General features: G+C 42.3%; 1 protein-coding gene across 3 annotated transcripts; it reads left to right on the top strand.

Annotated features, from left to right (window-relative positions):
• Positions 1-12,479, top strand: spred3 (sprouty related EVH1 domain containing 3). Of its 3 annotated transcripts, none has more exons than XM_067419667.1 (6): positions 1-332; positions 2,975-3,140; positions 3,281-3,449; positions 3,678-3,739; positions 4,192-4,353; positions 9,363-12,478. In XM_067419667.1, exons 1-6 carry the CDS (start codon positions 322-324, stop codon positions 10,326-10,328), a joined length of 1,536 nt encoding a protein of 511 aa, XP_067275768.1. In that variant the 5' UTR covers positions 1-321; the 3' UTR covers positions 10,329-12,478. The 3 variants fall into 3 exon arrangements, with proteins under 3 accessions (XP_067275768.1, XP_067275766.1, XP_067275769.1); XM_067419665.1 differs by having other exon boundaries at positions 28-127; positions 9,363-12,479; XM_067419668.1 differs by lacking the exons at positions 1-332; positions 2,975-3,140 and having other exon boundaries at positions 3,311-3,449; positions 4,182-4,353; positions 9,363-12,479.
• Positions 12,480-13,657: the final 1,178 nt, after the last annotated feature.

Consider the following 13,657-nt stretch of genomic DNA (forward strand, 5'->3'; position numbering starts at 1 on the left):
GCGAGAGAGGGAGGACGATGATGATGATGCTGCCGGTGGAAAATGGCTGCTGCATCCTCGAGCCCATCCGAAACCATATGAAGGTGGACAGAGAAAGACAAGAAAATGAGAGCAGCGAGCACAAGGAGTGAGTGAAAGAGAGACTGTGTGCGTGCGTATGTGAGCGACAGTGTGAGAACGCGCGCGCGCGTGTGTGTGTGTGTATGAGTGTGAGAACGCGCGCGCGCGCGAGTGTGTGTGTTCGGTAAGAAGGGGAATAAAAAAAAAAAAAGACGAGAGACCGGGGGGCAGCCAGCTCGAAGCGGCGGGCAACACCGAGCCATGGAGGGCGAGTAAGTCCATGCATTTTTATTTGACCAGAACAGACTGATTGATTTGCAGCACTTCTAACGGACTGTAAGATGCTCACGCGAGACCATCTGATGTTAGAGGCTCATAAACACTATTACGCAGCTATGGCTATCAACACTGTACACCATATTCTCCATATACATCCAACATTTGATGAATAACGCCAATGAACGGGCCTTATATCTGAAGTGCACTGTATTAAACGCCTTTGAAAGACTAATAGGGTGCAGTAAGAGACGCTTTTTGTCTCGAGGATGATATGTGTGGAGGCTCCACGTATAACCACCAAATACATCCATGAATTATAAAACGTGTCGTTAAAAATCGACGAAATATCGACGAGTTTTCTGGCGTCGGGAGCATACTGGCGGGATGGAGGCGAGGAGGGATGCTTTTATCAACGCGTCTCGAGTTTCATTATGATTTTTAAAGCCAAACTTTATGAATGAAATGTGATTTTTCTCTCACCCCCCTCCTCCTCTTCATGTCTCCCCCTCCCCCCAGCGCTTCTCTCCTTCTTCTTCTTCTTGTCCATATCCTCCTTTCACCCACTCATCTGCCCATTGAATGGCATATATGTAGTTTTATTCATTCATAAAACAGCGGGATGAACGAATGAGTGCGCGTGAACGCGTGTTGATCGGACGATGTGGTGGTGCAATGGCATATAATGACTGAGACCGTTCAAAATAATATAAATGGGGCTCTGAATCAAAATGGATGTGATTTCATAGCGTTTATTGTAATGGAGTTTGTCGGACTGGAAAACCGCTACGAGGGCCTTTATGGCGAATGGGCGCGTTCATTGATACATCTCAGGGAGGAATATAACTCTTCATCTCCCACCCGCTCCCTCATCATCTCCACACATTCCCCTCAGGCCATTCATTTATTTACGATTCCTTTCTTTGTGCTGCTCCCTCATATTATCATATGGAGCCATTATGTCCTTTGTTGTTTTATGTTGGTGTCATTGTGAATGTAGAATAGCCATATTAGGGACTTTTCTACAGAAACGAGACGCTTGTTCCGTGTGCGCGCTGCAAGTGTGATTAGATTTTCCTCGCCCACGTGACCGTCCATTAAAAAAAATCGCGCTGTTTCCTCTCATTGTTATAATCGTGCTTCACTGTTTATCTATTCTAGACTCAACCTATAGTTTATGGAATACACAAAAACACAAATGATGATGTGATTTAAGATGATTCATTCCATTTAACACAATAAACCAGTCCTAGCCACCATACCACACCATCTTGTCTCGAGAAATCAATCAAAATTCACCCGTATCCCCGCATCTACTTGATATATGTAGTGTTTATAGTTGTCTACATAATATGAAATAGTGCAATTTTTTTTAATACCACGCATAAAAATGCCATTTTACCTGACAGATCAGTGAAATGGGTCTATTGTCAAATCACACCTGTCTCTGTCACATCAAAACTGATGGGGGAGCGGCCCGCCCCTTTTTTTTTAGCCAATCAGAAACAAGATCTCGGGCTGTCAATCCATAGCAAATTTGGGTTTGCTGACATATGTGACCCTGGACCACAAAACCAGTCCATTTAAAAAAAAAAAAGAGATTTATCGCAGGAAAGCTGAGTAAATGCGTATAAATACATCTGTTAGGATATGACTATATTTGTCTGTGATGCAAATATTTGAAAATCTGGAATCTGAGGGTGCAAAAAACTATATATTGAGAAAATCGCCTTTAAAGTTGTCAAAAATACGTCCTTAGCAATGCATATTACTAATAATAATACATTTTGAATGAAATGTACAAAATATATTCATGCAACATGATCTTAATATCCTAAATATTTTTGTTTAATGTATGTTATGGCTCTTATTGTGAACCACTGGTTTACATTAATTCAAATGTCTTTGTGCTATTTTATCAAATTGTAATAACTTGCTCCACCTCCGAAAGGACTAACATCATCATGGTGTGGGCAGGGAACATAACCAGACATGTTTCACCCACTCCCCTCCATCACATGAACCATATTGTAGGCAAAAGATTGCAAGGTGCGTTTCCCTCCCTAGACCCTGTTTTCCAGCCCCAAACTCAACACTGAAAAAAGAGGAAGATTGTGGAGGCTGTGTTCAAGGCATTTCACTACTGAATACCTGCAAAATGTCAGCCAATTCATCAGTGCATGTTGTTTCTAATATGTTTAATACAAATCTTTGTAATCTAACTTGCTCACTGTTTAAAACAGCCTTTCTTTCTACGATGTCTGACCACTTTAGCATCTACTTTTCATGATCCGATAATCTTCAAATGGATTAAATCCAGTGTCCCAACTCACCTTTTTTTCTCACTGACTATTCTGTTACACTTGGAAATATGTCCAGAGATATTACAGAAGCAAAACGGGTTATGAACGTCATCATTTTAGTGGATACCGTAGGGCATTAATGACACATTTACAAAGTGTCTCGGTAACACAGTCTTTTCTCTAATATTTGCTGTTTACCTTTATTTTGAGGATATTTTATACTGATGGTTGTATTTTCTTCTTTAATGGCCTTTGTCTCGAAGTCTGTGTTTGTGTGTGTGTGGGTGTTTGTGCTCAGCTGGCTTGTGCACTCACTCCTTTTACTTCCCTAACAGTGTGCGTGTCCGAGCGGTGGTGATGACACGTGACGATTCTAGTGGTGGCTGGGTGCCCCTTGGAGGTGGCGGCCTCAGTCACGTGATCATTTGTAAGGGGCGGAGCTCTGAAGGTCGTGGGCGGAGAGAGTACGTCATACGTGGAGAACGGCTACGCGATCGAGCAGTGAGTGTGTGCGTGTGTGTTCATGCCTGTCTTTGAGTCCACTGATGTTCCCTCAGCCTGACAGTCCTGGTAGTTGTGGTAATTTAGTAGTTGCCCTCACGAGTGGCCCGCAAGTGACCCGTCTCTCTTTCTTCATGTAGCCTGTGCTGGAATGCGCCATTCAAAAGGGTCTGGTGTACAACAAGGTGAACCCCATCTTCCATCACTGGCGTGTGGAGGAGAGGAAGTTTGGTCTGACCTTCCAGAGTCCAGCTGACGCCATCTCCTTCGAGAAGGGGCTTCAAAGTGTCCTTGATAAGCTGGACAGAGGTACAGAGCAACAAAACAAAAGATAGTCAACAGGAAGCTGGAGCGAAACAAATGAATGGAATTTATATTGAGTATTTGTCAGTCAGTTTTAATGCCTAAAATGGCCTCTAAATGTGCCAGTACAGAGAAGAAGACGATGTCATGAAAGGATAGCGCTAATGGAATCTAGCTTTTTCTTTCTTGAAATGTTTTTTTTTCTTCCTTCTCAATTTTCACATTTTCCTGTAGGATCTGACTCGCCATCCTCCTCGACTCCTGAAGAGGGCGACACTGAGGATGATGGTCAAGCAGTGAGTGTTTTTATCACATCAAAGTGCTTCAAAGTATCTGGTTCATCTTTGCGTCTATCTGAGATTTACTCTGTGCCTAGATCCCCGTAAAGTCATCCTTGACATTGAAGTCAGTAAAATCAAAATTGACCCTATTTATTTTGCATTATTATGCATGATTTATAATGTTATTCCAAAGAAAATTGTCTTTGTAATCATCAAAATTAATCAAAATGTATTTCATTGCTCTATCATTTCCTAAAATCTGGTCAATAGTTACTTGGTCTCTTTTTGCTCCGCCCAGTTTTACATAAAACGCATAATTTATGAATGATTCATTCATAAAACAAGACAATCCAAACTACACCAGTCATGTCTACACCTCTACACAGTATTTCCCCCATCTTGTGTACATCCTGTTGGCTTTAGCATTAGGTGGTTCTGCATGTTTGATGACTTGCAGTCTGTCTCAGTCTCATACAGGGAGTGAGTCGTCGTCCAACAGCAGAAAAGAGATGCTACCCAAACCCATTACCATTGTGACCAGTGAATCCTCCTCCACCTGTTTTGTGCGCTCCACAGAGGAGTTTGCGTATGGGACAGGTCACGCTGTCACAACACAGACCCCGGCCCAGGTAAAGGACTCATATTGCTTGAAATTTAGTTATTGTTGGCATAAGTCCAGTATATTGGTAAACTATGTTGAAGGGGGTGTTACAAATCGAGTTTAAACACACAGGCCAAGTTAATGCCAATGTAATCTTTGTATTCATGCAGATTTCATGATAATTTTTTTGTATACCATTAAATGTGACGGTGCAACCGGGTGGCCGATCTGACAATTGTTTATCTTGTTTGATCTTAAAGATGTCCACGATCTACTATTCAAGTGATTCATAGAGATTGTGATTTTTTTAATGTCCTTGTTATAATGTTAAAATACAGCAGTGACTGCCTAGTGGCTAGATGATATCATGTGTCTTTCAAACCTTGTGACGCATTAAATCTTAGTTTCTGTTTGTAAGGTAATCTAGATGAAATGATTATTGAGCTCATGCCGTTCCTTTCCTTTAAAGCGGAGTGCTTTCGCCCCTCCATAAAAGCCTGAACTTAACTGGTTACGTCAGCGATTAGCATATGGCTTTCTATCAGTAGAAACCCTTCAGTATATTCGAATGATCGTGCTCCCCTCTCTCATATCCCCCTGAGACGAGAGATTTATGCATTTTTTTTCATGAAAAATTACTCTGGTGACGCAAATATCATCGATTTGTGTCATCTGTAAAATGCTTGGCCAGTCACTAAAGACTACAGCCAGCAGAGGGGGCCATTTCCGCATGTTTTCAACTCGCACATGGTCGCACTCACAGCTCCGCTCACAGCTGCAGCCTCAGGCATTCATGGAAACGGTGCGGCCGCCGGAGCAAAGTGAGTATTTTATCTTCTCAAGTTAATTCCTACGAAAGTTAATCTTCCAAAGGCATGAACTGAAAACGTGCCAGATTGAACACGCGCTGAGAACTACTGCCGCGAGCGTGTTATTCAGCTCATCACGATGCGTGTAATCTGACTCCTGCTGCGTTTGTGCAGACACTTTCTCAGCAGCTATATCACAATATATTGAACAGACACGTTCAGTTTTTAATTGTAGTGTTTGTTCTCTAACTGAACTGATTTTATGAAGATGAGCGCAGTGGTGGGAAAGTAAAAGTGATTCAGTAGCGGTGACTTTGGGAGTGGCCTCACAGGGCAGCAAAGCATTCTGGGAATTGTAGTCTTTCATCCCCATGAGACAAAAACACATTTTCTGTCTTTTCTCAGTCTAGAAAGCACCAAATTCAAAAATAATTTCACATTTCTACTACATTAATGACCCAGTTTAAATACAGATTCATCTTCCCAGCGCTGAAAGGTGCACTATGTAGTATTTTTGCAGTGAAATATCCAAAAACCACTAGGCCAGTGTTATATATTTTATTCAGTTGAGTACTTACAATATACCAAATGTTTCCAACTATTTGTAAATTGTGAGAAAATTGCTATTTTAACCAAAGATCCGGGACGTGTCAGCATAGCGTTTGAGGGAGTTGCCTGTCAATTGCGTCATATCTGCGTTTCCCTCGGTTTTATTTGGCAGAAGCGCTTTTCTCTTAGCAGTGTGAACATGTCACAGCAGCGCCGAGCGAACGCACAGAGGAACGTCATAACATATTTTTAAACACACTTAAATGTATCTTATATGATAAACAGAACTGCTTTACCTTATAATCATGACCGGAAAAGCGGAAATAGTGCAGGCGCCTGGCGTCTGTGTCCCGTCTTATCATAATAAAAGTCCCGGTGTTCGCGAGCCGTGTGTTTGTCTAACAATCGCTCCAGCGGCCATGCTCAGCTCCACAACACTCGGTCCTGCTCTGCTTCATACGTTAATAGCCGCATCCATGAACATGGCTTCATCAAACTACGCATTTGTTTTGAATAGGCGCCCTCAAGTGGATGGAAAGTTGCATAGTGCACCTTTAACATCCAAATCAGTCAAATCATGTAACCTGACCGCTGTAAAACACAGTCTACATGTTTTATTTGAAGAGGATATATTAAAAGTGCATCAAACTGCGAAAGAGACTGATCCCTATGTACTTTCTGTGTGTGGGCTGTGAGACAAGCAAAGTATACTTGCGGTTTCAGGCACACACCTAAACACTTAAATATACACAAAACATTGTCAAAATGTCCATCTTGGTAAATATTTACATCAGTGTTTCAAACCTTTTCTGTCATTCCCCACTTCAGAGTTAGGGAAGTGTTCCGATCCCTACCTGTCCCCAATCTCCCCCAACAAAATGCTAATAAACTAGGCTTTAAGTTTAAAGCTGCAGTATGTAACTTTTTTGGGTTAAAAATGATCCAAAATACATTTTTGAGCAGGTACATAACCAGCCAGTGGTTACTTAGCTCGATTTACAATGGTAAGCTTGTAATAATGTTTTTAATTCCAGTGGTACTGGTGGATTTCTGCTGGAAATTCAAGCATATCTTTGCATCATAACATCACATCTGTACACATAAAGAAGGTGTCCCGGCTAGCAGGCTATATTGCGTGTGAGGATGTGGAGGTGGAAATTTATAAGCCTTGTCTCCCAGCCGCACTTGATATAATTAAACTTCAAATTCAAATACATGGCAGTGAGTGTGTTTTGCCATTTAAAAACCCTTATAAATGATCTTGATCTATAAGGCGAGATGGGCGCCGCAATGTTTGTTCGCGCTGCAGTTCAGGGAGTCCTGTCAATTTACAACAGCACGTAAATTCACTTAGCCTAGAAATCTAGACGCACCCTAGCGGCTAGTGGTGTAACGGATCACAAAACTCACGTTTCGGATCACATCACGGATCACTAGTCACGGATCGGATCATTTTTCGGATCAGAAAAAAAGGGGGAGGAGAATATTTTAATTTGCTTAACATTTATTGTATGAAAAATGTTGGTGTTAGCATAACCTATATGGTTATGGTTTTAACAAATATAGGCTAAAATAAATAACCAGCTGAATAAATCACATTTTACTCAGTTTTTAAAGAGTAACATGTGAAATACAAACTGTGATGTAAAAATGGCCCTGAGCATATAATGAAAAAAAAAAAAAACGACAAGATTAGGATGTCAACATTCTCAGGGGAGAGAGAAGACCTCTCACGCCTGTTTAACACACAATCATTATTTTTATTTAAAATCCAAAAGTTGTGGATCATCCAAAAATCATTGCAATTCTCTTTGTAGGTCTACACTCTTTTATAGATATCACGTTTAAACACACTACATTTAAACAATGTTTTATTCAATGCATTACTTTATATAGCCTAATAGTACCTTAGAAACCAGCTAGACTATGTTAAAATAACAAACATTTTAATTTAGAACTTACAATAGACAAAAAAAGCCAACTTGTTTTTTCTTACATTTAAAAAAATATTTTTAAAAGACATTCTGCAGTTCATAAAGAACTTTTTTTTTTCACCTCCAGAAAAGAGTGCTCTCCATTATTTCACTTGTTTACCTAAAGCTAAAAGCCATTTTCCTTGCTTTACCCAAGGAAAAAAGCCATGTGTTGACTTTGAAACAGAGTAGGCCTACACTTTACATTATATGCATATGTGGGGAAATTACTAGATTTTCGCATCAATACATGTTTGTTTTAATGCAGACAGCGCGCTGTCCCTTTAATTCAGCGCGTCCAGCACAGCAATACAGACTCGGTGCAGAAACGATCGCGGCACTTAGCACTGACGGACCGACACTGCGTGCAAACTGTGTGAAAACTGTAATCTGTTAACATGGTACGGAAAAAACACGCACTGCAAACAGACTACGCTGTGTGTGAAACGGGCATCAGCAGGTGTCGATTCAGATAGCCATGCTCGATGTAATGCCTTACATACGGCTCTTTCATGCTGCCACAGGAACGTTACCTACTGTTACAGTTCTGTCCACCGCCCTCCTTCCGTCATTTTTATATTTCACGGGGAAGCCAAAATTCTCTCATATATGCGATGCGAATGATGCGGGAGGCTTTTCAAGTTCTTCTGCGCCTCCTCCTAGCCATTTTTGACTGATTATGCCTTCACGTGAGCGACTTCTGTGTGTAGTTTCACTGAAACTCGGCGAGTTTAAAAGAACAAAATTACTTAAAAAGCAATATCGGCAAATGAAACTTTTACTCTTTTACTCTGCAATCGCTAAACAATTGAGGGTCACAATAAAACAATAAAAAAATCTGCGGGTCACGTGCGTTCCGAACCGTGGATCATGATCCGTTCGGATCACGGATCAACTGTGATCCGTTGCACCCCTACTAGCGGCAGCAAATCTAATTTGCCACGAGTGTCGTCTAGCAACTCTCAATACACTTCTGAGCTGTGAAAGCCAAACTCTGGTCGGGCCAATCACATCGTGTATAGAGTTGGTGGGCAGGGCTTAACATAATGATGGTGGAGTTGCGCTTGCGTGCTTCTAGTAAACACAGAAACTGGCGAACGGTGGGCTTTCGAATCAGCTTTGACCGCGACTCTGGAAGACTTGGAGTTAAACTTTTCTCTGAGAAAAGAACAAAGAACGGCACTGAAGTCATTCAGAAGGGAAGATGTGTTCAGAGACCAACCGGATACACCGAAAGTTTAATCTTTCAACTCTGCTTCACCTTCATTGCTATGGTTGGTTGTAGCTCTATCCAATTGTGTGCAGAGGGAGTTTAGTTAGTAGAATACATTTAATTCATACAGTGAAGACTTTGCAGTGTTTTAAAGTTTAACTCAAGGTTAAATGACTGTTTAAAGACTGTTTAAACTATCCTCAACATCCTGGCAATGGTTTTTGGACTCAAGCACAGAATGCAAAATACATCCAAACTACTTGATAAGGTTATTATTTTAAGAATTTAATCTTTTTTAATGTGACTTTTTACTTTATAACGATACCAGGACAGTTGTATCACCCCTACCTTTTTTACTTTAATATAAAAAATTTAATATCACTGCATTTTTATTGTATATTTGAATAAATTAATAGATCCAGACAAAAAAGAAAAGTATCATGTCACTGCCTCTGCAGCGTTACATTCAGTTCTCGCTCTTCTCTCACCACAGATCCACACCCGACCCGCCCAGCACCAGCTCACCCAAGTCACAGCCGTGTTGAACCCTCCGGCACCCCCTCCGCCACCTCCAGCTCCTCCGACTCCCCCCGCAGCGCCCCCTGCCTCTCCCCTTTCTCCGCTCTCGCCCACCATCTCCCTGCTGGAGGAAGGGGACCTCCGCAGCCTGGACCCCTGCAAGGACCTGTGGGGAACACGCGGCTATGAGGACTACAGACGCGCCGGTGCTACACGGACCAAGGTGGGCGGGCTGACGGGGGGCGTGGTGGTGAGCGCCAGCCAGGACAAGTCGGAGCTTTGCGTGGTACGCTTCGAGAAAGAACTGGCCGGCGTGGGCACCACAGGCTGTGAGGTCACCGTCATGCTGGACACCAAAGGTTCTCAGTGCAACTCTTCGCCCACCTGCATGCCCAACGCCGTGCCGGGGGTGCCGTCGGCCAGCGGCTCCCCGCAGGAGACGGGCAAAAGCTCGCCCTCTCCCTGCTGCATCCACACCTCACTCGCCACGCCCCGCTCTAGGACTCGCAAGCGAGGGGGCGGCGGAGGGGAAGCCATCTCCCCCGACGACGACAGCTCCTGCCCACAGGGCTCCTCCTCCTGCTCGTCGCGCTGCGTGTACTGCCGCTCTGTCTTCAGCGCCTCCGAAAACGGACGGGGCCGCTGCCGCGATGCTCCGGACCCGGCGCTACACTGCCTGCGCCAGTGGACGTGCGTGTGGTGTGCAGAGAGCCTGCTCTACCACTGCATGTCGGACTCCGAGGGCGAGTTCTGGGAGCCGTGCTCGTGTGAGGACTCGATGGGCGGCCGGCCGCACCCGCTGTGCTGTGCCCGCTGGATGGCACTGCTGGCGCTGTCTCTTTTTGTGCCCTGCATGTGCTGCTACCTGCCCCTGCGCGCATGCCTGCGCTGTGGGGAGAGATGCGGCTGCTGCGGAGGAAAGCACAAGGCTGTGCGATGAGGCCTGACCGGGGGGAGGGCGCGTGGGCGGGGCTTATTGTGACGGGACGGGAGCACAAAGATGAGGAACCAGATCTCCAAACATAAACCTTCACGATAATATCCCCTCGCCCCCACTAAGGCCGTCTGCTGCATTCCGCTCTTTCTATTCTCTGCTCGGACCCTTCACGCTCGTACTGGCGATGGGTGCATGGGTTCGGGGAGATCGCTCTCTGATTTGCTGGTCGTTGGGGTCAGGGGTCGTCTCCGGGAGGTGGGGAGTGAATGGGCATCAGTGACGTGTAAACAATTGTTAGTCTTCATTTCTTTTGGGTTCTGTTCTTTTTTCTTTTCTTTTTTTAGGGAGAAAATATGAGATGAAAAATGTTTATAGCTAATGTTATCAGACCTATTTTGAGTATCTTATTTTACTTGAACTACTGAAAGATTTTTTCTTTTCTTTTGCAATTGATTTAACGAATACACTCCCCTTGTACCTCTAAGTTACTGAGTTTTACCTGAATGTCCAGAGGAGAGTAAGGCAAATAGAGAAAGAGACTTATTTTGGGGACTGTGTGCTGTGGTGAGGTTTTGTATATGGTCTTTGCGGTAGGTTTTTCACGCACGTTCGGCCAGAACATATTTGTGAAGGAGAACATTTTGATGTCGTACCACTTTTAGTTGTTCGAGAACAGGGAACGTGAACGGTCTGATCGAGGGCAGTTTCACCAAAACCACCACTTTCACCACATATGGACACATACATGCTCATTCTTCTGTTAAGAGTATAGTTGTGTTTAACTTGCCAACAACTGAGAATGTTGCCTATATTTAAAGGATAGACCAAAAAAGTGGAGAGATAATCTAGACCTGAATCTGCCGAACATTTGCACAGCAAATGTAAACCGAGGCCTTGAAATGTAGTTGTACATGCCACCAAAAATAATGTGCAAATTAGTTGTTAGTCAGAAGGAAAGAGTAAAAGAGAAAAGGACTGTTGTGTGTGACACAAAACTTTAACTTTACCTGTTAGTATGGCAACAAGAGACGTACTCAATCATTAACTATAATGGGTTGTACCGCACCTCGCGTGTCCTAACCAGTGCAACAAAACGACTGGACGTTTTGTCTGTAGAGTTGTGGCGGTTAGCCCCGCCCACAGTAAAATCCCATTGGTCCAAAAACATCAAATGTGTTCAGATTGGCTGTGATTGTGTTACAGTACATGTTAATTTTCACTGTGGACAGACAAATTACTTGACACTGAAAACTTGTTGCCAGGTTAAAGCACGTTGTTACGCTGAAAAATATAGATTTTAGACCAATCAGTTCAACCGCTGACTGGCATACCGGTTTGGACCTCAAAGTGTTAAGAAACATTACTTTAAATGATCTCAAAGCTGCTATTCCAACTCCCCTAAACTTGTCTTACCTCGCTGCTAGTCATGAGGAGTTAGGGAATCAGAGACAGCCTGATTTTGGACAACAACTAAATTATGATATCAATGATGGGGAAGAACTAATGTCCCAACTCCGAGAGGTTTCTCCAAGTAACGTAAGAATCAATGTTGTATTAACTGCTCATTAGAGTCACTTTAAAAGAAAAGGGTTTTTACAGCAGGATGAACCACTGGACAATTCAATCTACAAACATGCATTGTATATCATTGTGCATTTGGACTCATTTCAGTCCATTTTCAAAGACGTGAAACATTCTCTTGCACTCACACACACTCACTCATTCACTCTTTATGGGCAGGATAGTAGAGAAACACAAAAAGACCCAAAAATAGCACTGGAAAAAAGAGAACTTTGAGAGATGAGACCACCCTTGAGGGCCCTAGTCATAAATCCTATTAATAAATGTGCCTTTTGATTTATTTAACCAATAACCTATAATTTCTAAGTAACGATGTACCTAAATACTCATTTTCTTTTTCGGGTTGTTTATTTCTGCCAATGTGCATATTTTAATATGTATGTGTCTATTAGTTTGAAAAGTAATCAATGGAAAATATTACCTGTTTATATATTTATTGAGATATTTATTCTAATTCTTTATTTATTTTTGGAGACGGGTTTTTATTTTCTGTGCTGTCTTACTTCTCTGACTTTGTGCCAATTTGCTGCTTTGAGGTGTTACATATCGTGGGTTTGTATCATTAATTAAACCCTAACTCTATATTTTAATGAAAAGTTTGCACTCTGAATTGTGTTTACATGTGTTTATGTGCATTAGTACACTGATACTGGGATGACATAATACTGCATTCACTCATAACCACATTATAAGTGTGGTGTGTTTGAGCACAGCAATCGTGTATTGTGCACCGAATATACACTTGGAATAGGACAGATTTCACGAAGAACTGTCCAGGTCATATTAGGCCCCAAAATCAAAGAAAAAAAAAGAAAAGAAATTATATTCTGCATAAAGAAAATTAAGACTTATCAATAAAGTATTTTCATGGCAATTAATGTTCCCCCCCAAAAATCATAACAAACACCTCCATTAGTGCTGTCAAATCGATTATTCACTTACATTGTTTGTTTGTTTTTGTGTGTCATGGTGTGTGTGTGTGTGTGTCATGGTGTGTGTGTGTGTGTGTGTGTGTGTGTCATGGTGTGTGTGTGTGTGTGTGTGTGTGTGTGTGTGTGTGTGTGTATAGGCCTCATGTCTACGTACACATAACAGCCTAGCGGTCATATCGCATGACTAAGAGTGTGATGTTAAGAACTGTTCGACGGCACAAGTGTGTTGATAAATCAGAAGCAACAATGTCTTAAAAATGTTTGTTTGTTTTTTTGCTTTTTGCGCATAACTTCCTTTCACCGCGGATTTAAATCTCAAATTGACAGTTTAGTTGAGCCTTAGCCTTCGTCACTTTAGTAGTAACGAATTAAAGAGTATTAACGTTACCTGCATCTGATATAGAATTCCTTCTTCAGGTCGATGTCAATAAAATTCATAAAAAATCAGTGAATGTCCGCTGAGGAATGCGATATCTCTGCCATTTTAAAAGATTGACAGTCACAGCGCTGACACAAATTCCTCTTGTTTACAACCAGTCACTCAGACAGTCTAGGCTACTCTGCGCCATCTAACGGTGTAATAATGTAACTGTCACTGAAGTCGACTAGTGCAATCACTGACGGGCCACCGTACTTTCTCTATACCAAATACGGCATATTTATATAAAATAAGATGTATTGAACAATATTTAAATAGACAACAATTATAAAAAAACAATTGGAAATAAAAGCAAACAATTAAGTCAAACGTTCAAAAGCAGCGTTGATAGGCCATGCAGGACTATTATAGCCTAAATATAAAGTTCCCCTTTCCCCTCG

The sequence above is a fragment of the Pseudorasbora parva genome, chromosome 16 (genome assembly GCF_024679245.1).
Source record: "Pseudorasbora parva isolate DD20220531a chromosome 16, ASM2467924v1, whole genome shotgun sequence".
In the NCBI taxonomy this organism is placed as follows: Eukaryota; Metazoa; Chordata; class Actinopteri; order Cypriniformes; family Gobionidae; genus Pseudorasbora; species Pseudorasbora parva.